The sequence below is a fragment of the Asterias amurensis genome, chromosome 6, assembly GCF_032118995.1.
Source record: "Asterias amurensis chromosome 6, ASM3211899v1".
NCBI lineage: Eukaryota > Metazoa > Echinodermata > Asteroidea > Forcipulatida > Asteriidae > Asterias > Asterias amurensis.
Window position 1 is genome coordinate 22,544,435 of NC_092653.1, and position 24,622 is coordinate 22,569,056.

Sequence of the window (24,622 nt, forward strand, 5' to 3'; positions counted from 1 at the left end):
CCTTGTAAGCATAGATTGCCTAGTAACACAAAGTATGCACATGCAGAAGCCAAAATTTGTTGCTAGCCTGTGAGACACGCTTATCGTAAGCACAGAATTCCCTGCTTTCGTAAGCGCCGATTCTGTGCGTACGGTAAGCAGAGCCGTGAAATTGGGCCATGATCCTCAAACTCAAACTCAAAAGTTGTACATGAGATGTTTTTTTCTGTTGTCATACAAACAGAAAGCTCCATTTAAGAAAAAGGCTATAGGATAAAACATCCTTTTCGTTCGAAACTAACACCTGTTACCTCCATGCTATTCCTTTTAATGAGAACAATATTTCAACATGTGGTTGATGCAGAGTTGTAATATTTAAACTCATACCAAAACTTGAACTCCATCTTAAACTTCAACTCAAACTCACACACGAGTTGATTTTTTCCGTATGCTCATACTCGTAACACTTCACGAGAAAGCTCCATTAAAGAAAGAGGCTATAATAAAAGCATCCTTTACATCTGACAACTAACACCCGTTCCATGTACCTCTATGTAGTTCCTTTTATGAGAAAGAAGATTTCAGCATATAGTTAATGCAGAGTTGTACTACCTAAAGTCGTACTCGTATTTCAAGTCGTCCTCAAACTTGAACTTAAACTCATACATAAGTTTGTTTTTCCAGTACTCTTACTCGTTATACATGTACACGTACGTTACTGTAAAGCTCTGTTAAAGAAAGAGGCTAGATTAAAACATCCTTTACATCTGACAACTAACACCTTTTATCTCTACGTAATTCCTTATAAGTGGATCATGCACAAACCAGAAGGGCTGCTTATCCATTTGTACTCGTACTCATAATACATTATGGGAAATCTCCATTAAAGATAGAGGCTAGAATAACACATCCCTTTTGTCTCACAACTAACACATGTTATCTCCATGGAATTCCTTTCCCACAGTGGGTTTATTAGATCATGCACGAACCAGTAGGGTTGCCGACTCCCCCAGGCAGATTAATTGCCCATCCATTAAGTTGACTGACCCAAGTAATTCAATGTAAACACACCCACTGGTGAAAAGGATCTATAGTTTCAGAGTTTTTGTGGCGATACTAAAAAAACAATTGGAAGATATTTACCTTCATCCTGATGCTGTCGATGGCTAAGGGTGTCCCCCATGTGTGTCTGGAGGGGTTGGTGACACCATTAGACCTCCGTACGACGTCTCCAACTTGACAAAAGATCTGATCACCTTGAAGGCTTGCCCTGATATATCTCAATGGTTTTTGGGTGGATGAGCCTATTTGAAAAACACAGATATTACTTTTGATCAACAAACACAATCATGTGATTCGTGGTGTGTACATGTAGTTTTAAATATTGGCTAGTCCATGTTTGTGGTTAATATATTTTTATGCTCTTCGATTATTTTCTCCTCTTGTTTGGTGCCGGTTTAATTTATGCAGCAACTTGGGATCCAGTCATGGAAATAAAGCACTTTGCATATAAGCATAGTTTATTGTTGTTATTATCATTATTAAATGTTATTGTGTGATTTGACAGGTAACAAAAAGGCTTAATCCGAATTGAACGGTTTGGCTACAGCTCTAGCGTTTTTCTAATGGTGTTGCTATAGACATCCTATTTGCACTTGTAAAGCACAAAGCCAAAACACCAACCATCGTCTTTTTTCAATTATGGTGCTGTTAATTTTCAAAGCTCCTGGTCTGGTTCTTGGAAATATGCAAAAACTGAGATTAGATGCCACACCTCAGCTCTAATGATATTCTTTTCAGTTTTTGGGTTGCAACCCAAAGCAATTTAAAGTTATAATATTAATACCTGTATCTGTTGTAAATCTTGCAGCTGTCTTCAACGTAACTATGGTAACCGCACATTCTGGAACATTTGGCCAAGTCATGTGACCTGACAAATCAGTCAGGTCAAGGGTTAGGTCAAAGGGTAAGCAGAATTGTTGGAAGAAACTTTTACTTGGTCTGTAAGAAAAAAGAAAAATGGGGATTTGGAACATCATCGTCACAAATATGCCACTCTCAATGAAATAGGTGGTAAATTTGTAAATTTGTGAATTGCTTGATGTTCCATACAGGTAAAACTTTGCACTTATATCAAGCAATAAACCACAAATAAGTTATACTCCTCATCTGTCAATCAAAATATGGTACATCTGCTAGATAAATCCAGCGTTCAAAACAGCTTAGTGTTTCTACAAGACAGCTTTGTTTTACTAACACCATGCTCCTCAACATCCTCATTCTAAACACACTTGGGGAGAAAAATCTTGTTCACACGCTGTTCTTCAAATGAACCCCAGACTAATAGAAACTCTCTCCAACTTCAAAACTTTGAAACTCCCTTCTTCAGTATAGCTTAAAGTACAGTCATTAGCAGAAATCTTTTTCTATGCGCCAGAAGTGTCTTTCAGACAGATATGGCGCACTACAATTGTCCATTATTATTTATATTAATAACTAAGTTCATAACTAATCATACAAAAGTGGTGCACTTATGTACTCGGGGACTAACTTATTACTTACACTGCTTGCGCAGGTTCATGGTGCAGTGTAACAGCTGGTCTATTAGCAAGAGATACATTCTGCCGAGCTCTTCGCAGTTTAACATGCTCTTGAAATGTCCTTGCCCAGAACATGATCTCCTCATCATGATGTAGGATGTGACAATGTCTCAATGCTATGTCTGAGTATATCCCTGCCTCACGTAGCTAATAGCAAGAGAAAAACACATGGTATTCATTATGGGATAGCTTCATTAAAAACAGAGGCTATAATAATAACATCCTTTTCATCTGACACTTAACAACTGTTATCTCCATGCAATTCCTTGGTGAAAAGGATGTATAGTTTCTCAAGTTGTTTTTGGGGAATTTCTATAATGGAGCTTTCCAGTAATACTACCGTGAACAAAACAACATCATCAACAGAATAATAAACAATAATAATAATAATAATTGGCTTTTATATAGTGCACACAGTCAAGTAGCTCGATCAACACTGCCCAAAAGCCAATTTATTTGTTTATTGGATAAGGCTTGAACATCAAAAACACACACCAACAATAACAGAAATGGATGATTTAAAATATTAGGAAAAAATTAGAGACTATAAATATCAAATAATTTTTTTTTAAACAGAGGCCTTGGGATTGCCCAAAAGCAAACCAAATGACCATCCAAAGGGGCAATCCCTTCAGGTTTATAAATAAGACATAAAACAAGCAATCATCATCAAGGGAGCATTTAAGAAATAAAAATGAACCAATGCCCAAGCCCACACTGCCAATCTAAGTCACTGATGCGCTTAGCTCCGTCTCCTGCAATACACAAAATACAATAAAACTACCACATGTTAGGGACAAGCATTGCCGCTACAATGTGTAAACTGCTTGAGATGAGATCAAGCAAAGAGCTTACCTGTAAAGATACGGATATGTCTGTCAATGAAAGTAACTTGTCTGACTGTAAGTTGTTCACTTGTACATCTGGAGATAAGACACAATGTATAAAACCTTGTGAACACTGAATGGTCAACTACTTATTTGAAACTCAGTCTGCAGAATATGGCCACATCTATATCTTTACTCTTGGGAGACAAGATGAGTTCATATCACATGTAAAGATGAAAATGTGATTTTTCTTCTTGTGTATTACCTGGAACTGGTTGCCTAGAAACTCCCTTGTGTGACATGGCCCTTACTCTCTCGGCCAACTTACACACAGACGACCCAAATCCTCAACTATTCTCCACGTCACTCAACACAAAACTCTTATTGGACTTAAATAATGCCACCCTGCAATTTTCAAGGCCCGATCACACTGGTCTCGATAAAGAGAACGAAAACGTTGACAATGCACGCCCCTCAATTGGTGGAATAAGCGTGTGCGTAATCCGCGCAGAGTAATTCAACCAATAGCATACGTTCTCTTTGCACCTTGAACATGCAGCAGGGTGGATACGTGCGCATTACAAGTCTTGTTATTATTATTATTATTCATTATCGAATCGATTTCGTTATCGCTGCAGTGTGACTCTGCCTTTAAGCCAACAGTCCTAAATCCTCCACAATCATACACTTTTCGGGGGGGAGAAAAAAACGTTCAGAATATTTGTTCTAGAATGATTTGGGTTCGAACAAAGCCAAATTGACTGGGGCAGGATTAAACCAATGACCTCCGGTTTAACGTACCAATGCTGTACCAACTGAGCTTAGTTCATAGATTCAATCATTCTCCAGTCAATTCGTCTTTGTCCAAACCCAAATATATATTTTGGTGTACCTGTAAGCTTCATCAAGCATGAGATGGCTGGCAAGAGAACATCCTTTGCTTTGGTGCAGGCTATCAGTTTATCACAGTTGATATCGGCAGTCACTAATAACTGCTTGGTTTTTAAACTCAGACATCTAGTTCATAGATACACACCAAAACAAAACCCAAAACACCAATGTCAAAAATCGTTAGTTAACAATTCTTTCTCTTTAAACAATATGTAGTGATTCGTGCTGCAGTTCAAGTGTGGGTTCACGCTTGTCAGTTCAACCCCAGCAGTGTCCTTGGGCCTTCACAAAGCAATACAACCCATCGTAAGACAAATTGCCAGTAATGCAATAGTGATTTGCATTGTGACATCACACTTAACTAAGCAACTACGATTGAGTTGCAGTTACGAGCAATCTTATCTCTTTGTAAAATTGGCCCCTGGACAAATTGAATCAAACCAATTTTTGAACTGGGAATTTTCACTGCAAATGAAGTCAGCCCGATTGCTAACAAATTACGATTTTAATTTATAAATCTTGCCAACCTTTGTTCAGTTTGAAGCGTCACTTGGCAGTCAATGTCGTCAATCTGTAATTTGGCATCCTGGTGAAAGAGAGAAAAAAGAACAGAGCCTGAAATGTATTTATAACACAGCAGTGTTACTTCACTTTTTACAGAGCAAAAACGGATTTCAAACAAGTTGCCTCATTGTCAACAAAATAACTTTTTGACTTCTTGCGATAGACCTTATGCACATGACGTCATTTCAGTAGGGGGCCCTCACCTAGAGGTCAAAAGGAGGTTGTTCATTGGTCAATACTGTGCGCCGCGCGTACAAATCCGTGCATCTTGATTGTTTCGTCACCGTTTTTCCTCTAAGATGGCGGCTGGATGACGTCAATAAATAAGGTCTAAACACATCATGAAAACTTACCCTGGGTAACTTCTGCACGACATTTCTTATCTTGTCATTGGTGGGTTTCTCCTGCTGGGCTGCTGAGGGATCTGTGACTTCTACATATTAACAAATGAAGGAAAAACAAATAAAAGATTGTTACACATAGCGCTCAGTAAACATCAGAACTTGGGTGGCATGGTTGGCGGGTGCGTAAAGCACTCGCCTCTCACCAAGGTGACCCCGGTCTGATTCCCAGTCGGGGCCATATGTGAGTTGAGTTGTGCGTTGGTTCTCTGCCGTGCCACGAGGGTTTCTAGACTATCCGGTTTTCCTCCCTCAGGAAAAAAAATCAAACATTTTCGATCTTGGCTGTGCTCCATGGTCATAATGGGTTGATGTGGCTGGCAGCTGAATGCGCCCTTACATGCCTGCTTCTCGAACACGTTGTAGCCGCGTCCTTCGCAATTCAGCTCTAGCTGCGAGTAAGGACGATTAGCTCCCCAAATTATTATAACTCTAATTTGCATAGAAATCATTGTGCCAGTGTTGCAAGTTTGCAGCCACTGCAAGAAAAATTAAGTTTCTTTTGATCTTCTGAATCCATTAAAAAAAGAACTTGTTTACAGTTTAATCTGATCATGTTGTTGACAAATTTGTGAGTTGTGAAACAACTTACCTTCAACTGCTTTCTTCTTTGGAAAAGATGGAAGAATTTGCGTCATGAAACCTGTGGAAAAGATATTTCATCTTATAAATCTTTCAAAAATGTTGAATACTTTGTTTCTGTAGCATTTGTAACTGAATCGATTGAAAATCAAGCACTTGTCATAAGATGATAACCAAACTTTTTATGACAACAATTGTTTTGCTGAGATCTGAAAGGTAACTTACCATCATGTAAAGATACTCGTGGATTGCCAACATTTATTGAAATGCCCTGCATTAAAAGAAAAATTGATATTAAACTTTTATTTACACGGAATCCTCCATCAGAAAATGGCTGCATTATGGAGAGCAAAGCACAAAACTAAAAACCTGTTTGAACAACTACTTTTTACAATTATAGACAGAATATTATTTTGAACCTTACACTAAAGTGTTGTTGAAGGCAGTGGACACTATTGGTAATTGACAAAGACTAGCTTTCACAGTTAATGTATCTCAACATATGCATAAAATAACAAACCTGTGAAAATTTGAACTCAATCGGTCATCGAAGTTGCGAGATAATAATGAAAGAAAAATAACCCTTGTCACACGAAGTTGTGTGCGTTTAGTTAATTTCGAGACCTCAAGTTCTAAATCTGAGGTCTCAAAATCAAATTCGTGGAAAATTACTTCTTTCTCGAAAACTATGGCACTTCAGAGGGAGCCATTTCTCACAATGTTTTATACCATCAACCTCTCCCCATTACTTGTCACCAAGTAAGGTTTTATGCCAATATTTATTTTGAGCAATTACCAATAGTGTCCACTGCCTTTAAGCACTGTATACTCGGTGCTATCCCAAGCTTTGTGAAGAAGAAAAATTCTAGCCACCAGGTTTCAATCCCACTTTGGTGATTTGCCTTTGCAAAACTAACATCTATCGAATTTTAGACAGATATGAACCCTTTCAAACTATACAGATTTCCCTGGAAACTTCTGGAAAATGTTGTTGCTTTTCAGTTGAATCGTCGACCAGTACCAGTACCATGAACATACACAGCTTTGTAAATACTAAAAAACTTCAGCTTTGAAGATAAAAAATAATGAATTTAATAAGTAAAAGGTAATCTTAAGCATGACTTACAACAAGTGTCTTCATAATTAAGTCTAGCTGCATGGAGATCTTCAAGCTGGTTGAGGCATGAGCAATATGAGGCTGTTCACCTGCATCCTATAATGCACAAACAATCACACACAAAAATATGTGACTTTGGCAAAATCTCACCATTGACCAATTTTCAATAAGTAAAATGTTGGTATTAATTAATGGAAAAGATATTGAATTCCAACACCATTCCTGTTAATAGGTACCTGTGAGGGCAACAATAGTTATTGTGATTGATTTAGGTTTGTGCGCTCTATTTTTGGCAGCATATGCTGTATACTCCCAAGAGAGCTGAGCTTGTTTTTAAAGGAATGAAATAAATGGACAAGTGACCAGGGTGTATCTATATTGGAGGGCCATTTGCAATGAGTGACAGCTTTGAGCACTATATAAGAAGCCACTATTATTTTATCAATATATATATTTGGTTTGCGGTAACACCATGTGTGTATCTACTTGCCAAGTAGAGTTTGTTCTTAGAGAACTGTCTTGCTTAATTCTACTACCGCGGAGTAGATTTTTCGGGTGTACGGGAGACTTCTCAGCTCTCAAAAGAACTGTCGTGCTTATTAACTATTACCTGGGCGGATGGTATAGAAATAGGCTGGGACTATTACTTTAGCTTATAAATGTACATGTAGGATCGTAATTAACTGTACTACCGCGGAGTCAGTTCTTGGGTTAGTTTCAAAGTTTCGACTAGCTTGCTCTAGTCATCGTCAGGAGTCTCCTGACAATACCTCACCATGCTTAAAAATTAAAATTAATGTGAAACCACCGTTGTGAAACCTCAAGATATCACATACTGATTATGCTGTTTACTTATGTTACAAAGAGGTCAAAGGTCAGTTACGGAAAAAGATCAGAAAAAATTTATTGGCCATACCTGTTTGGCACTGCGAAGCATCCTGAAAGTTATCTGATCGACCTCTAGATCCGTTGAGATAACTCTGTAATTATTGACAAGAAATACCAATAGATATGGGAGTGAATGTGTGGTGAAAAGGTTTTCAACTAGTGGTTTAATCCCAGCGAGGACTGGTTCTTGATAATTTTACCAAGACGAAGACGTTGCTCTCAACCAATAGGAATGAAGAAACTGTCTTAGAAGCACAGGTACTTGCGTGTCACGCGTTTCAACACTTATTACTGGTCATAAACAAAGGTTTATACACACCCACGTGACGCGCTCCACCAATAAGGAATAGCGAAACTGGCTGAGGTATTGATGAATGAGGAATTAGTCGCCATGAAAAAAGGTTAAAGGGAGGGTATCCTTTGGTAACTATAAATTATTGACCATGAACATTTATTTGGCCAAGAGCACTGATATTATCAGTATCCCCTGCCAAAACATAGGATTCAACTGCCTCTAAATACCGGGCAATCTCGGTAGTCTAGTTGGTAAGACACTGCTCTAGAATTGCAAGGGTCGTGGGTTTGAATCCCACCTGAGTAACATGCCTGTGATATTTTTTCACAGAACACAGGAAAGTACTGAGTATACAGTGCTATCACACATCGGTGTATGGGTAAAAAACAAAATCAATATTCTTTATCCTCGATGCAAATTTAACATCTATTTTATCAAACATTGTTAGAAACAACACCCTTTAAAGTTATTACCCTGTGGATGCCCGTAGGGAATGAACTAGTGTAAAAAGCGTTAAAGGCAGTGGACACTATTGGTAATTACTCAAAATAATTATTAACACAAAACATTTCTTGGTAACAAGTAATGGGAAGAGGTTGATAGTATAAAATAATGTGAGAATCGGCTCCCTCTGAAGTGCCATATAGTTTTCGAGAAAGAAGTAATTTTCCACGAATTTGATTTTGAGACCTCAGATTTAGAACTTGAGGTCTCGAAATCAACCATCTAAATGCACACAACTCCGTGTGACAAGGGTGTTTTTTTCTTTCATCATTATCTTGCAACTTCGATGACCGATTGAGCTCAAATTTTCACAGGTTAGTTGTTTTATGCATATGTTGGGACACACAAACTGTGAAGGCTAGTCTTTGACAATTACCAATAGTGTCCACTGCCTTTAAATAATGTTACTGGTCTTACTGCTCTGTGAGTGCTGTAGCGGCTAGGTATACATTCTTGATGGTGGCATGAAGCAGGGAATCAGTGCCCATGGCATTCAACAACATGATGTTAACTGCTTCGATGTTCAGACACATCATCTACATGTAATGAAATGAAACAGGAGAATACACAAATGTTAAATGAACGGAAGAAAAGAAAACAAGTCGGGACACCATTATTAAATCTTCCTGTAGACATGGGTGGTCAGGTTGGCATGGTTCATAGAGTTATATATAAGAACTAGAGGGCACACTGGCCTACATACGCGACCCGGCATGCGCGCAGGCGGCCATTTTCTAAGTTGACAAAACAGGCATCGTACAGCGTGTGTTTGTGTGGCCATTTTGTATATATTTTATAGCGTTCAATAAACACAAACTCCAACGTGTGTTTCATATTCAACGTGCGTGCAAAATGGCGTGCGCGTGTCTCCTTGCGGTTTTCCTCCCATATCTTAAACTGAAACTTCCATCTTAGGTTTTCCACCCACATCTTAAACTGAAACTTCCTTCTTTATCTTGTCTCCATTGGGTTCCTGGCTAGTATAGTAGTTCAGTTTGCTTTTCTGAGAGTCCTCCACTACACAATCAGAATCAAAGAAAGTTAATTTGATAGAGATCAGAAAGAAGACAAACACAAATAAACAACAAGCAGTTATCGATAAGAATTCACTACATTTGGGTGCGGTGGTAAACCGAAAAAGTCACTAAGTTGAAAATCCTGAATTTCAATCTTTCAAAGATAGTTACCTGTGAGATGAACCGGATGGCTGATATGACATAGGTAGATCCCAGGAAGGAGGAACCTGATCAAATGGAACACAACAAAATAACATTATATTATAATCCCTGTAGTCTGGCAGATCTTGGAAACTGTCACTGGTCACTGTCTGAGGCACCCAGAGCTACCAGCCAATTAAGTCATCGTGTGGGAGCCCACTCACGGCAGGCGCGGCCCCGGAAGACCCACCAAGACCATGTAGATTGAAGAAGCAGGAGTAGTCAACAAGGAGGAGCTTATCAGCTGTATGCAGGATAGAGTTGTGTTGCGTGTCAGACATAGAGCCCGACTCAAACATGCTGCAACGCGACAACTTGGGTCCGCTGAGTGAGTGAGTGAGTTGGAAACAAGTATCAGTTGATTCCTTTACCTTTGATGGGGGCGCCTAGATGTGTCCAAGGCCCTTTTCCAAACCACTGCTTCGGATTCGGCTTGAGGCTCCGTTCTCTCGTCTGAAGCCCTGAGCGCATTTACGCAAAGCACGCACAACTGTCAAATCAACTGGCGGGGCCAAGCTAGCCTGAGCGGAATCCAAAGCCGAAGCCGTCGTTTTGAAAAGAGCCATAGGTCATGAAACACTGATGGGTGAGATCGGAGCCCAATTTCATAGAGCTGCTTAAAAGCATAAAATATTGCTTAACAACTTTCTGCGTGACATTGTAGTTTAGCTGGTTACCTTATTTTGGTAGGTAAAATTTGGTTGCGCTTGGCTACTTTTTCTGCTTTTAAAGCAGCTCTATGAAATTGGGCCAAGGTAATTTAATGGGTCATACATGTAGGTCAAACACTGACTAACCCTTTTTGCCTGGCTTCTTGCTGGCTTTAGCATGTTGGGAAGACTGTTCCGTTTCACTGGGAGTTTCAGCACGCACTCTGACATCACCAAGATGGAGAACCATTCGATACCTAAGAAACATCAACATAAACCATTGCTTCTTGATATATTTATTAATTTATACAATAAAGATTTTCTTCTTTTGATGTTTATGCTTTAAAACACTCTGAAATTTATCAGCTCACATTTGTGAAGAAAAAGTAATAATTAACTTGTGTTCCATTATACTACCATCTAATTCTTATTCACAAAGACTTTCCTTGTTTGATTTCGCTTTGTATTTTTAAATTTTATTCAACCCTAACTATCCAAGTTAGATAGCTGCTCAGACTCAGCTATTCAAGTTATTCAGTCTTTGAGAAGGTTCAAGTCATTATAGACCTGCTTGAACGAAAATGGCAAGTCGGGATCTTTGCTGAATTTCATTCGAAATGTTTTCAATCAATAAGGAAATCAAGTCATATGACTGAAAATTGTGAAAAGCTCTGTTACGAAATCACTCATGTCACATCATAGTTGGGAGCTCTAATTTGTAGAGCCGTTTTGTTGCAGCGTGGAGGTATAACAAAGCAAACTCCCAGACATGACGTCAAAGCTTTGTCATTTTGACGCACGCCTTCAACGACAGAATTATTTTTAGTTTTTCAAAACCTTGAGGTTGGGGCCTGTTTTTTTACTTGATAATTATGAAGTGTACCAATATCAGAAGTGTACCAATATCAAAATTACATTTAAATGGTAAACAAACGCATTCTAAACAAGTTCATTTCCGTTAAAAACATTTTGCTCAAGTAGCTGTTTTAATAAAGGCACCATGCTGAGAGAACTCACCTCTGATTGGGATTGAACAGACGCCATGAAATCCATATATCATCAAAATCCTACATAAAGGGATACATGGCAAAAATAAATACAGTATTCATTTAGTAGAGAAGATCTTTCCTGTAATTTCCCCATTTTGTAGGGGATGATCTTCCAATAGACCGATCCATTAAGCTCCGCCCCATTGCATATAGACCAATCACCACCCATTGTGCAACCAAAAGTCCGACAAATAAAGTTTGATATGCTACACGTATGCTTGGCCCGTATGACAGAGTTGTGCAGAGTGGCATTGGAAAGGCTCACGAGTTCTTGCTCACAAGTGCGCTGTGGGCGGAGCCTAATGGATCGGTCAATTTGCATTCCAAGTTATCAGGGAAAGTTCTTCCCATTATTCACATTCCCATTATGTACTGGAGGTTTTTCCACTTTATAGAATGCGATCTTCCCATTGCCATAGAAGGAAATTCTTCCCGTTAGTGTCATTCACATGTATTATAGTATAAGATCTTCCAATGTCTATCCTTTTCTTAGGGAAGTGCTTCCCTTTAGGGACCTTGTCAAAACTCATCCTGGACAGCCATCGGACGGCGCCCATCCAGGAGCAGGTTTCTCGTCCCATGTTGAATTCCCTTGTAGTGATTACTATTATTATCGGATGGGCTATAGAACGAGCTCACAGTGACTGGCCTTCACCAGGGATCATTTGTTTACAAAACCCAGGAGTGTTTAGATTGCTATCTACTGGAAACAGCAGGGGGTCTCCCCACCACAGGTTTTCGGTTTCACAGCTGGGCCTCAATTACCATTAAAGACAAATTGGTTGTGCACTCTTTGCACATCCTTTTTGTTACTGGCCATCGATGGATACTTTCATCAATAAGTTTTCATTTGATACTTACATTAGATTAGTTTAATCAATTCGGTGAAAACCTATCAACCTGAGAATGGAGGAAGGGGACACATTATGGGTATACAGGAACTGGGCGAGTATTCCCCCTAGTAACTATGTCTCTTGCAAAAAACAATGGGTTAAAAACTCCACCAAACTACAGCGACCACCTGCAAACAGTCAGACCAGACTCAAACCCCAGGTTTGTTTATTCAGTGTTTAATCAGCCAGTGAAACTGCAGAGCGCTCTGTGGGGTGTCTTGGGCACTTTGTATCGGACGGAAAGTCACTATTCAGCGTGTGAAACATTGTATCATTGGAACTCCCATCCTATGGCCCGTCCAACAAAAAATTGGCATCGGATGGTGGTCTGTCCAGGATGAGTTTTGACAAGACCCTTTAATAACTTTGCCATTTTGCATTTTGTACTGGAAGTTTTCCCACTGACTTTCCCATTTTATACAAGAAGATCTACCCATTGCAATTCCCTTTTCTTATGGAAGTTCTTCACATTATGTAAAAATTGAATCTTCCTGATGACATTTCTGTTTGTTTGGGAAGTTAAAAGCTGACCTTACCCTAGTCTTTTTGTCAAGGCCTTCGTGGCTTGGACAGCTTTGTAGAGGGGCGGTCCCAAGCGACTGGAACAGGAGACCACACACGCGAGTGGCGAAGCCACGAGGGCCTTTTTCCAACTCGTTTTGCGGTTTTGTTGATGAATATGAGTATGAAACATGCATAAATGTATGCTGACCCGCTGACCCCTGTCGCTTCTGATTGGTTTGGACTTTTGCTACCTTTTGGGTATTAAAAGTCGAGATTTAAAGAAACACATAAGAAACCGCAAACAAGGTGGAAAAGGCCCTCGTGGCTTCGCCACTCGCGTGTGTGGTCTCCCGTTCCAGTAGCCTTTAATCAAGGCGCGAGCGGCGGCGGCACCCCCAGATATCGCGCACGAAAAAAGACCAGCGCGAACGGCCAAGCCGCGAAGTGCCTTTAGCAACTCGTTTATCTAATTAGTTATTGATATATGCACCTTCTGTGTGTTGCCCTCAGCACATGACTTTTTAGTGCACCAAAATGAGTGTTGGTCATGGGGCCGCGTGCTCGCGGCGTGTGATCTATGGTATTGCATCTTCTTATTGGCTAACAACTCATCACGCTCATGCATTATGCATTACATTTCTCCCACCAAAAACTGTGGCAAAAAGTAAAGAAAAACCATAAAGCCCTAAAACGGGTTGCTAAAGGCGCTTCGCGGCTCCGCCACTCGTGCTGGTCTTTTTTCGTGCGTGATATCTGGGGTCATGATTGACATCTGGGGGTGCCCCGTGCACCTTGACTAAAGGCTACTGTTCCATTCGCTTGGGACCGCGGCTCTATTGTACGAAGCTGTCCAAGCCACGAAGGCCTTGACAAAAGGCTAACCTTACCCCTAACCAAGACTTGGCTTGCCTATGGACAAATCTGGCCTGTGTAGCTTCCCCTAGGATTGAACTTACCACACTACTGTTTTGCAGCTGGACGAAGACATTCTTAAGCGAGAAGAACCCGATGTAGTTGATGCTCAGGTCTTTCTTGAGGAGCTGACTCAGCACCTTGGAGAGTATACTGGCACATATTCTAGAGGTAAAACAACATAAATAGACTAAGTTATTTACGGTACACACTTTGTATATTATTCACCATGTACACTGGTGTACCTCAGACTGCCATAAAGCACCATACCTCGCAGGCTACAATCCCAGCCAAAATGCTTGGGCCACCCATTCCTAATGTTATATAAAACCATTCCCTGTCCACTTCCCATTGACAATTACCAATTTCTCACGGCCCGTGTTCAATGTTGTAGACCGCTAATTGGAACCAACATTCAAAGGGGGCAGGGGGGCCCAACGAGATATGGCCGGGATTGTACGTAGTAATGGGTTCGATCATGGGTTCCCATTTGGAATTACCATGACTTTGTGAAAATGTACGTCGAGCATTTTTTGTCATTATCATCAATCATCTTCGGTCCACTTCTCCTGGGTTGTGTGGCTGGTGCAGGGGTGATTTTGCGTGGCTGTCCAGTTGCCACAGTTACAAAGTAGTTCAGCCACACTGAGGCAACTCTACCTGGGGAGTCTGTTGATCCAGTGGATTTTTGGTCTGTCAACCCTTGCGTCAGTGTCCAAGTGAGGTTCCATCAAGCACTGATGCTGCAAGACAACCCTGCCAGACTGCATGGCCAAGCTATGTGGCTTTTTGCTTGAGGTTTTTTTTTTTAACAAAACACATCTGGGGCACTACGACTGCAGATGACAAAGTTTCAGAAGAAAAAGTACAGCCACAGCGCCCTTTATTAATTAATTACTATTTAGTATTACAATCATCAGATCCAAATCATGTAGTATTTTTATTATTTTTAATGAACATAAACTTTAAACGGTTTACGTTTGTTTACGTTTGATTACATTTACGTTGTAACTCCTTTCTTCTAGAAACAAGGCTAACAGTTTCTAGTTAGGTAGACTAGAGTAGTAACTCCTAACTTAGGCTAAGTTACTAGATAAGTAAATTAGGATCCTTATTATTATATTAACTTAAACTAGACTTATCCCTCCATGGTTATTTATGGTACAATACAACTAGAAGAAGGACAGGGTCATACAAAAAAAAATTACCAGTAGAGTAGCACTAGCACTGCAGGCCATTCATTATGATGTCAATAAACATAGGCTTATTAGTTATATATATTTTTTATAAGCAAAAGAAAAAGAAAAAAGATAGATTCATTTAATCGGATTTTTATCATGTTTATTTTTCATGTTTTTTGGACAATGAAATTGAAAGATTAGAAAAATGCACTCAAACTTTGAAACATGCTTACTTTGACAGGATCAGAAGAAACACTGCAATGATACAAAGGTAGAAAACTAACCACGTGAGACTCATATTTTCTTATTAAACCAGCACAACATAAACAACAAATTATGACAGAAACACCCATTGAATAAGTCGCCCTCTGTGCGCTGCCATTTTGTATGGTGTTGACGATCCCAACCCAACGGCTCTTGCATGTGGTCGAGCACATTTCCCCCTTCAACAGCCGTCGGTTGTAACAAATACAAGATGGCGATCATTAATGCAGGATGTGAAAGCTTGGCTCTGAAACAATGACGTCTTTAAAGCGACCAGCGCACGACACTTCCCCCAAATACGGAGGAATTCCCAGCAAAATGCCTACACTGGTGAGACAGCGATCTCCTGTGGCGGCCAAGTCGTTTTTAAGTCCGCCAAGCGTCGATCCAGAACCGTACTACCTCGTGAAAGACAGCCCAGGTTGGTCGTATGGTAAAAACGTTCATTAAATCAATCTGATTCTGAGTGTGATGTGCACAACGCTTTAACATTTTTAACAATATTATTGTTTTTGACTCTGATGTCTGAACCAAGTGTAAAACGTGTCCGTACAAATGGTAACAAACTTTCTCACATTATTTACAACACAACTTAAATAACTATCTGATCATTAAAGTAAGTTGTTGTTTATTATTTATTAACCAATTTTAATAATTAAAATAAAAGGTCACAAATTTTTGATATTCATTGCCATTTTTGTAAGTTGTATGTAGGCCTAATTAATCTTATCAATGCTTCATCAGAACCATAATTTGCCGATAATTCGATTTGCAAAAAATCAAGACGATGTGGTAATCATTTAAAGCCATTCATTATACACTTTCGGTACAGAAAAAATTGTAAAAGTTCACAGATTTACAAATAATAGGTTTACAGAAGGTAATGGTGAAAGATTTATCTTGAAATATTATTCTATGAAATGCTTTACTTTTTGAGAAAACATTAAAACAATATCAATTTTTGATAGCAATAGCGAGAATTACAGATTTATTTTAAACACATGTCATGAAACGGCGAAACGTGGGGAAACAAGGCTGGGTTTTCCCGATATTTTCTCCCAACTCCGATGACTGATTGAGCCTAAATTTTCACAGGTTTGTTATTTAATATATAAGTTGTGGTGCACCAAGTGTGGGCCTTGGACGATACCGTTTAAGTGTCCAATTGCTTTAAAGGAACACGTTGCCTTGGATCGGACGAGTTGGTCAAAACAAAAGCATTTGTAACCGTTTTTTATAAAATGCATATGGTTGGAAAGATGTTTTAAAAGTAGAATACAATGATCCACACAAGTTTGCCTCGAAATTGCGTGGTTTTCCTTCTACTGTGCGAACTAACATGGTCGGCCATTTATGGGAGTCAAAATTTTGACCCCCATAAATGGCCGACGTGTTAGTCGACGAGGTAAAAGGAAAACCACGCAATTTCGAGGCATATTTGTGTGGATCATTGTATTCTACTTTCACAACATCTTTCTACCCATATGCATTTAATAAAAAACGGTTACAAACGCTTTTCAAAGACCAACTCGACCGATCCAAGGCAACGTGTTCCTTTAAGAAATGGTATCGCGATTTTTGGATAATATCGAGATATCACCCAAGCTTAAAGGAAATTTTCATTTGCTAAGATATTAAATTCATGTTGTTTTCCCCCATATCTGCACAGTTCCAACGGAGGTCACTGGTGAGACCAATCTGATTAGTCACTATGGTCTTGAGCACAGCTATCAACGGTTCTCAAGTAAGAAAGTTAAAGAGCAACTCAGTGCATTTCTACCTCATTTACCAGGTAAGGAGCCACGTTATAAATGGAACCATAAAGGAATAAAATGAAAACATGAACCATTGGTTATCCTGAATCATTGTTGCTCATCATAGCATACCAGTTTGGTACGTCCAATATGCAAGCTGTATGCTGGTAATCAATGGTATGCTTTGTGCAATGCTAGTCACAATAACCAGCGGTATGTTTTTGTACATGAACCATTGGTTATCTTGGACCAGGTGTTGCGCACAGAATACCATTAATTACCAAACAAAGCAGCCATATTTGTTTCCGAAAGTTGAGGATTCTCAAAAGCGTTGAGAATTCATAGCGGCCGTAGGGAGGAGGGTTACGTTGTCGCAACTATACCGTATGAAGCCTTGCATTATATAACTCCCAGTAGGGAGTACATAGATAAGACATGCAACTTTCTAAATCCCCCCAAAAAAGAGGAAATGGTCAATCACATTAACTTTTGTACTCTGTTTTTAAATTTTCTAGACCTGTGGCACTATTTTGAAAAGAAAAAAGGAAATCAGCTGATCAGCTGAAAAGTTGCATGCCTGATAGATAGGGCATGTGTTAGAGCTGAATGGTTTTTTTTATTGCTCTTTGTCAACCAGGGGTTCATCCATCTTTCGTGTTTCTAAATATTTGCAACCCTTTGGTTTGCCCTGTGCAGGAATGATCGACACCGTTGGTGTACAGGATAACAGCAGTCTACGGATGCTAATTGATAAGCCACCGGTCGGTGGGAAAGAGATCCTTCCATTGTCTGGGCCATCTTTGGCAGGATTCAAACTACACCCTGGATCGGTAAGTTGATATATCATTGTTTGTTTGTTTATAAACTTCCACTCAAGTAAACAACAAGTCATAATTTATTGGCTTTGAAGAAAATAAAACATATTGTGCAGAAGGCCACCTACAAAAACACATCGATGACCCTTTGTATGTTCCAGTGGGAAAGTTTGTGTAGTATACCTTTGGTTTTTGGAGTTGTTTGATTGTTTAATCCTTTATAAATGTATTTGTATACAATAAAACTAACTAGTGAAAATTTCATTTCAAAAGGTGGGAGCATTTTTGAGATATTGCTGAAAAACCCAAAGTGGTTTAGTTCAAGCAGGAAGAATTGATCATAATAACATAATCTTAGAAACGTTGCTCACAGTAATGTTTCTAACATTCAAACCTTGGGGGATGAAAACTGTTATCTTATTCCGTAAACCACTTTACTTTGAAGTAAAATGATTCTCAAACTGCTTTATACTATCGAAAGCTGCTGTACTTCTAACCAACTAAGTGTTTATTTCCAATTGTTTTAGGAGTGTTTATCAAACGTATACCATCCCTTTAAAAAAACATGACCATGGGAAAAATGTTTGAGTTTCAAGCTGAAAGCTCACTCATTATAAATACATGTATTTCAGACCAATCCTCCAAAAAAACATTTCTGTCTGAAATACTTTAAAAGTTTGACAGGATAACTTTCCGTATGGCGCCACTACTTTTTCACACATTTTTACAAAAAGGGATATCTCATTGAGGTAAATTAGATACTATATTATTTCATATCGAATGAAAATATGGTGGCGCCATACGGAAACTTTTCCGTTTGACGTTAGTACCTTAGTAAGACACAATGAGCAATCATTTTTATATTCACATCATTGTTTTCTTGGTACAGATACCTGAGCAGTTTAAGCTGCTACATCACCAACCAGTCAAGAAACACAAACACAAGAAGCACAAGAAAGAGCACAGACCACCAGATGCCACCGAGATATCCATAACAGGTTTGTTTGTCTTTCTGTCTGTCTGTATGTCTGTTTTAGGGAACTCCACAAACTCCCATAACGGGATAAAAACATCAAGCTATGAGTTTTGCAAATCAAAACAATATGGTTTAGTAACTAGACGACAATACTTATTCTAGTAATTGTGAAATCAGTAGTTAGCTTAGTACATGTAGGACCTGATAATGTGAGATATATTGGGAATCAGAAAAATTGTGCTCTTTAATCAAAATATATAGTGTAAGTTTGGGCCTGTACGTTTTCATCAAGCTCTTTATGTATGTAGTATGATTAGTTCGTTCATTCCATTCAAAGACAAACTAACAAATCTCATTTGATCTTGGCTTCCGCTTTCGGCCTAATAGGAGGGGATCAAGGGACTGAAGGAAGTCACGACAAGAAACACAAAAAGCAGAAGAAGCACGAAGATGGAGAACGCAAGAAACGCAAGAAGGAGAAGAAGAAGAAAAAGGTAAGAAGAAATAACAAATTCCAAGGCATAGGAAAGATTTCACAAGATTCATCTTAAGATGAGTTTGCCAAGATCCCCAAAGTGAGTTGTATTGTGATCTCACAGTTTGCTTAGCAATTAAGATTGATTCAGAGTAAAGATCAAGCCTAACTCTTTGTGAAATCGACCCATGAAACGTTATTAGTGCCGAAAAATAGAAACAAAAGCAGCCCCAATAAATTTTCCTATTTAAATTTTGAGCGAAAGATATTTTTATAACAATATCTCGGCTCCACAACCCCCCATCAGCTCACTCCTTTGGAAGCCTCCAACTCTGTACCTTGTGGTACTCTGGTAGGACAGTCGCTGCACCCAGCACTGAACTAGGAATTAGGAATTAAACTAGGAACTAAAGGCAGTGGACACTATTGATAATTACTCAAAATAATTATTAGCACAAAACCTTACTTGGTAAATGGTAATGAGTAATAGGAAGAGGTTGGTAGTATAAAACATTGTGAGAAATAGCTCCCTCTGAAGTGAAGTAGTTTTAGAGAAAGAAGTAAATTTCCAGGAATTTGATTTTGAGACCTCAGATCTAGAGTTTGAGGTATCGAAATCAAGCATGTGAAAGCACACAACTTTGTGTGACAAGGGTATTTTTTTCTTTCATTTCATTATTATCTCCCAAATTAGATGACCGATTGAGCTCAAATTTTCACAGGTTTGTTATTTTATGCATATGTTGAGATACAGCAAGTGAGAAGACTGGTCTTTGACAGTTACCATTAGTGTCCAGCGTCTTTAAAGGAAAGATGTAACATTAGGAGGAAAACACTTCTATCTGTGCGTTTTTTGACAGTTTTGTTTTTTGTGGTTGTATTTTCAGCAGCGCCAGAGTCCAACTCACCCAAGTGGTACTTCACACAATGGCAGCGGACCTGGCAGGCCATGAACAGTTACTTAAGTATTTATGTTGGAACTTTAATACTAAGAGGATATAGGGTTTGTACATTGTTAATACATGTAAACAAAATATCAGTGGTTTGTTTCTCAAAGCTTTACTTTTAAGATTGTTCCAGTCACAAGACAACTGAGAAGTTATATCTAACCTCCTGCCCTCATATGAACAAAATTGTGAATGTCAATTGCATCACAGTCTTGTTATTTATTTCAGCATTTGATTGCAGACAATATTGTACAGTTGTCTGAATGAAATGAGCTGAAGTTTGTATTAGCTGGTTTCTGTAGCTGAAAATGATCTAAGAAGGTTTAGTGTGGAGCCATGCAGTGTGAAGATTTATTTCACAAGGTCTTCTCAGCAGGCCTGTGATTGGTCAAGATTTTTGCAGATCTCAGGAAAACAAATTCTGCAAGGATTTTCCTCTGCATTGAAAATCATGAACAGTTAATGAAGGGAAGTAAGATGTAGCCAACTATTACTGGAACACAGGCCTCGGGCATGTGTTTTTAGCGCCGGCCAGTAAACTCACAATGGGACAAGCCTAGTGGTCTTGTGTTTTTCATTTGAATAAAATACCTCATTGTGTAATATCTTTGTGAACAAATGTTGACTGTGAATGTGATAATTATCTTTCAATTCTCTAATATACATAAAAACAAATGAGTTAGATCAATTCTGATTGCTTCTTGAACTTATCAAATAAACTATGGTCCAGTAAAATATTTGAGCTACAAGCCCTGCAGTCTTGTGGTTTTTTTTGAAAAATTTATAATGTGTCAAACCTCTTTGTTGTTCATTTGTGGTGATATAGAGATTCTGTTATCGTGCCAAAAATGTGACACCCTCAAAATTCAGAGGTTTCACCTCTAAACTAGAGGAAACCATTTCCAGATTGAGCATTTCCTTTTTTGTACAATCTTATTCCTGTTTCAAAGCCAGTTCACCCCAAGCTCTGCGCTTACGGAAGCAGGGAACTCCGTGTTTACGTCAGGCGAATTTCACGGGTTAGCAGGGAATTTTTGCTTGTGAATGCGTACTCCATGTTACGAGGCATTCTTCAGTTACACAGCTAGCGCAGAAATTGCTCTGTATAAGCAGAGAATGGTGATCCTAGAGGCATTATTCGGCAGTAAGCAGAGCCGTGAAATTGGGCCCAGATATTTTGATTGGTTGGGTTTACTGAAACCACCGAAAGAAAGTATGGATAGTTTTTCCAATCTTGGTACAAAACGTGTTCACTCTTTATATGCAATCTTGGAGGCTTTAGCTGTTATAAAGATCAAATAGAGCAAGAGATTTTCTGTCTAACGTTTGTCTCAAGTTTGGTTATGTGTACACTAAGCATTTTACTCAAAGACTACAAACAATGAAGTGGGCTCGGAAAAGTGAGCTTTCATTAGTATTTTGAACATATGCAAGTTTGCTTTATCCCGCAAGTTATTAGTGTAGGGATTCGTACATTGAGTCATGTCTTCTAGTTAAAAGGGTCGGAATATTTGGGGTTCTGTGTCTGTGTGTTTTCTCATCAGTTTTTTTAATATTATAAGGTACATGTATGTATGAGATTGGTGTGGCGTGTTTGAAAGATAATTAAATCGGAGATTGAGAGTTTTTACAATGGGTGTGTGGTTATTTAGGATTTATCCTGATTTTAGGATTTTCTGGGCGTGTGAAAGGTATTTTGTTTTTAAGGGAGATTTGGGTTACTTGCTAAATGTTTTGCAGGAAGTTTGTTTCACCAAACTGTTAATATTTAGGAAAAGTTTGTCTTTGGGGCAGTACATCTGACAAAGCTTTATAAATCCACATTTTCAAGATGGATTATGTGTTTAACAAGATTGGATAGTCAAATATGCAGGCTTGGTGGATTGATAGATGTACAAAGTAGTGAAAATATGAATCTTATTGTTGTTTTGCATGGTTTTTTTTAATAAGCTGTGCAACATTATTCTTTCTTGATGAATTCTTGAATCAAAATGAATATGACCTTGAATAGTTAGTTTTATTTATATTTCTTAGAGCTGTTTCTGTGCATGAAACTTTCTATTCGTAAGTTTCATTCTCTAACCCGTAAGTTTCATTGGCTAGAGACACTCTCATGTCCTCATATTATACTCCAGTCTATGTTAAAGATTCTTGAAACTATTGGAATTGTCAAAGACCAGTCTTCTCACTTGGTGTATTTCAACATATGCACAAAATACCAAACCTGTGAAAATTTCAACTCAATTGGTCGTCAAAGTTGCGAGATAATAATGGAAGAAAAAACACCTTTGTCCCCGAAGTTTTAGTTTATATGTTCAGAAGAATTGTTACATGTAATGCAAGAATAATTCCATTGCTATGTTTATACATTTTATGTTCAGTAATATTATATGCCAAAGTAGGCTCTGATGTGGACAACTGGTTGAACTTTTACTTCATTTTGGTTTGACTACTCCTTTAAATATAAACAACTTTTATTCAGTATTGTAAATAAATTATTTAACTGTTTATATTAAGTTTACTGTTACTATTTTGTTCAAAACCAATACATTATACGTTGGTTAGAGGAATTTGAGGTCCAACAATGAAATATTAAGGACATTCCATTCTGAGTGATATGTATTTGAATGTTGAGTAGAATTGAAGTAATTTTTCCTTTTAATTAGATTAATAGTTTTGCATTGAAGTATAATATATTTTCCTCAAGTGTGTACAGAAAAAAGGAATGTCCATAGAGTGACTAACAGGGACCTGTGTGGACTTGCCTTGCTTTAAAGGCAGCGGACACTATTGGTAATTACTCAAAATAATTGTTGGCATAAAACCTTACTTGATTACGAGTAATGGGGAGAGGTTGATAGTATAAAACATTGTGAGAAACCTCTCCCTCTGAGGTGACGTAGTTTTCGAGAAAAAAGTAATACTCCACGAATTTGATTTCAAGACCTCAGATTTAGAATTTGAGGTCTTGAAATCAAGCATCTGAAAGCACACAACTTCATGTGACCATGGTGCGACAAGGGTGCTTTTTCTTTCATTATATTGCAACTTCGACAACCGATTGAGCTCAAATTTTCACAGGCTTGTTATTTGATGCCTATGTTGAGATATACCAACTGTGAAGACTAGTCTTTGACAATTACCAATAGTGTCCAGTGTCTTTAAGACATTTATATTTGCTTAATATTGCAGGCATAATTGATTCTCACAGAGGGTGACATTTTGAATAATGGTTGATCACCCTGGACTACATGATTCAAACTTGTACAAGGTATTCTGAGAATGAAACAACTTTCTGGATCCAATACCATTGTGTTCATTTCCTGCGTGATTGTGATTTAAATATAAAAAGCCATGAAGTTGACTTCAATAATTTCATGACTTCTGACTGGCACCCCCGAACAAAGATATTGACAAAATAGGGACACCGCCAATAAAGGGCTAGATAGATAGCTCAGTTGGTAGAACGCTGGCACGTTAATCCGGAGGTCGTTGGTTCGAATCTCACTCTAGTCAATTCTTTGTTAAACCCCAAAAATAATGTAAAAATTTACCCAGTCAGTTTCCCTTGTGGTTTATATTGATATTTTTGAATAATTTCATTTATATTTCAGGTTTCTTTAACTTTTGTGGTGACATTGGGGAGACATTCTTGTTAATTGTAAATGATCTTTTGTGTGTCAATAAAAAAACAATGCTGAAATTATATAAAACCCCCAAATATTGATTGTATGTCATTTAAAGGTTGTCCAAAGAAGGGGTAAGCTAATCAACTTGAAGACAATGTTGATTGGAGATATGTTCTATCAAACATTTTTTTAGTCACATGAATAAAAAAATAAGTCATCTATTGTTACCACCATGCACCAGTACCAACATCATTCAGGAAGGGCAGGACTGCCCTTTGGTATCTAACTAAGCAACCGTGAAACCACTGGGAAAAATATATAATGAAATTTTGAAAAAATAACAAAAGAACCAGAAATAATGACAAACTCACCCGTTAGTTTTCCATTGTGGCCTGCTTTGAAGTCAGTATCTGTGTTTGATAAACATATTCAAGATTAACAATTGAATAAAACATTTTATAAACTTTACAGTTTCACAAAATATAAAAGTAAAGCATTTTGTAAATTTCCTTTAAAAAAACCAACACCACAGTTGGCAAACAACATCCCATTCCTTCAGTATCCTTCACTTCATGGCAACTCAACCCCAAAATGTTTGGACTTGGAAACAAGATTAGTATGCTTGCCAGTGATGAGTATTTGTTATTCAGACCAGCAGCCCTAGATCCTCCACACCCACAGGCTTAGAGCTTCAACATTCTGAGGGCA

The 24,622-nt window shown here is 38.4% G+C and overlaps 2 protein-coding genes across 5 annotated transcripts in view; one reads left to right on the forward strand and one right to left on the reverse strand.

Moving 5' to 3' along the window:
• The window catches only part of LOC139938429 (bridge-like lipid transfer protein family member 2), a 73,450-nt gene extending 58,026 nt beyond the window's left edge, over nt 1–15,424 (reverse strand). For both annotated transcript variants that reach the window (XM_071933955.1, XM_071933954.1), the window contains exons 1-17: nt 15,288–15,424; nt 13,918–14,038; nt 11,533–11,582; nt 10,663–10,772; nt 9,836–9,891; nt 9,066–9,184; nt 7,878–7,941; nt 6,971–7,057; nt 6,070–6,115; nt 5,855–5,905; nt 5,215–5,294; nt 4,825–4,883; nt 4,299–4,423; nt 3,435–3,502; nt 2,542–2,726; nt 1,826–1,980; nt 1,123–1,283 (exon numbers count right to left, since the gene is read on the reverse strand). In XM_071933955.1, the coding sequence (XP_071790056.1) occupies nt 1,123–1,283; nt 1,826–1,980; nt 2,542–2,726; nt 3,435–3,502; nt 4,299–4,423; nt 4,825–4,883; nt 5,215–5,294; nt 5,855–5,905; nt 6,070–6,115; nt 6,971–7,057; nt 7,878–7,941; nt 9,066–9,184; nt 9,836–9,891; nt 10,663–10,772; nt 11,533–11,582; nt 13,918–14,038; nt 15,288–15,352 (1,602 nt within the window). In that variant the 5' untranslated portion in view covers nt 15,353–15,424. The remainder of the gene's footprint in view (nt 1–1,122; nt 1,284–1,825; nt 1,981–2,541; nt 2,727–3,434; nt 3,503–4,298; nt 4,424–4,824; nt 4,884–5,214; nt 5,295–5,854; nt 5,906–6,069; nt 6,116–6,970; nt 7,058–7,877; nt 7,942–9,065; nt 9,185–9,835; nt 9,892–10,662; nt 10,773–11,532; nt 11,583–13,917; nt 14,039–15,287) is intronic.
• Nucleotides 15,425–15,535: 111 nt separating this feature from the next.
• On the forward strand, nt 15,536–23,273 carry LOC139938818 (mediator of RNA polymerase II transcription subunit 19-like). Of its 3 annotated transcripts, none has more exons than XM_071934452.1 (6): nt 15,536–15,751; nt 16,988–17,110; nt 17,769–17,902; nt 18,777–18,885; nt 19,251–19,357; nt 20,226–23,273. In XM_071934452.1, the coding sequence occupies exons 1-6, from the start codon at nt 15,574–15,576 to the stop codon at nt 20,289–20,291; spliced, it is 717 nt and encodes a 238-aa protein (XP_071790553.1). In that variant the 5' UTR covers nt 15,536–15,573; the 3' UTR covers nt 20,292–23,273. The 3 variants fall into 3 exon arrangements, with proteins under 3 accessions (XP_071790553.1, XP_071790554.1, XP_071790556.1); XM_071934453.1 differs by having other exon boundaries at nt 20,229–23,273; XM_071934455.1 differs by having other exon boundaries at nt 15,536–15,739.
• The last annotated feature ends 1,349 nt before the right edge of the window (nt 23,274–24,622 follow it).

Excerpts from the sequence above, each read along its gene's own strand:
- LOC139938818 (XM_071934452.1), top strand. The coding sequence starts at position 15,574 with ATGACGTCTTTAAAGCGACCAGCGCACGACACTTCCCCCAAATACGGA. Across the intron at positions 17,903-18,776 it reads TCAAACTACACCCTGGATCG|ATACCTGAGCAGTTTAAGCT; the intron begins GTAAGTTGATAT and ends TTCTTGGTACAG. Across the intron at positions 19,358-20,225 it reads AGGAGAAGAAGAAGAAAAAG|CAGCGCCAGAGTCCAACTCA; the intron begins GTAAGAAGAAAT and ends TTGTATTTTCAG.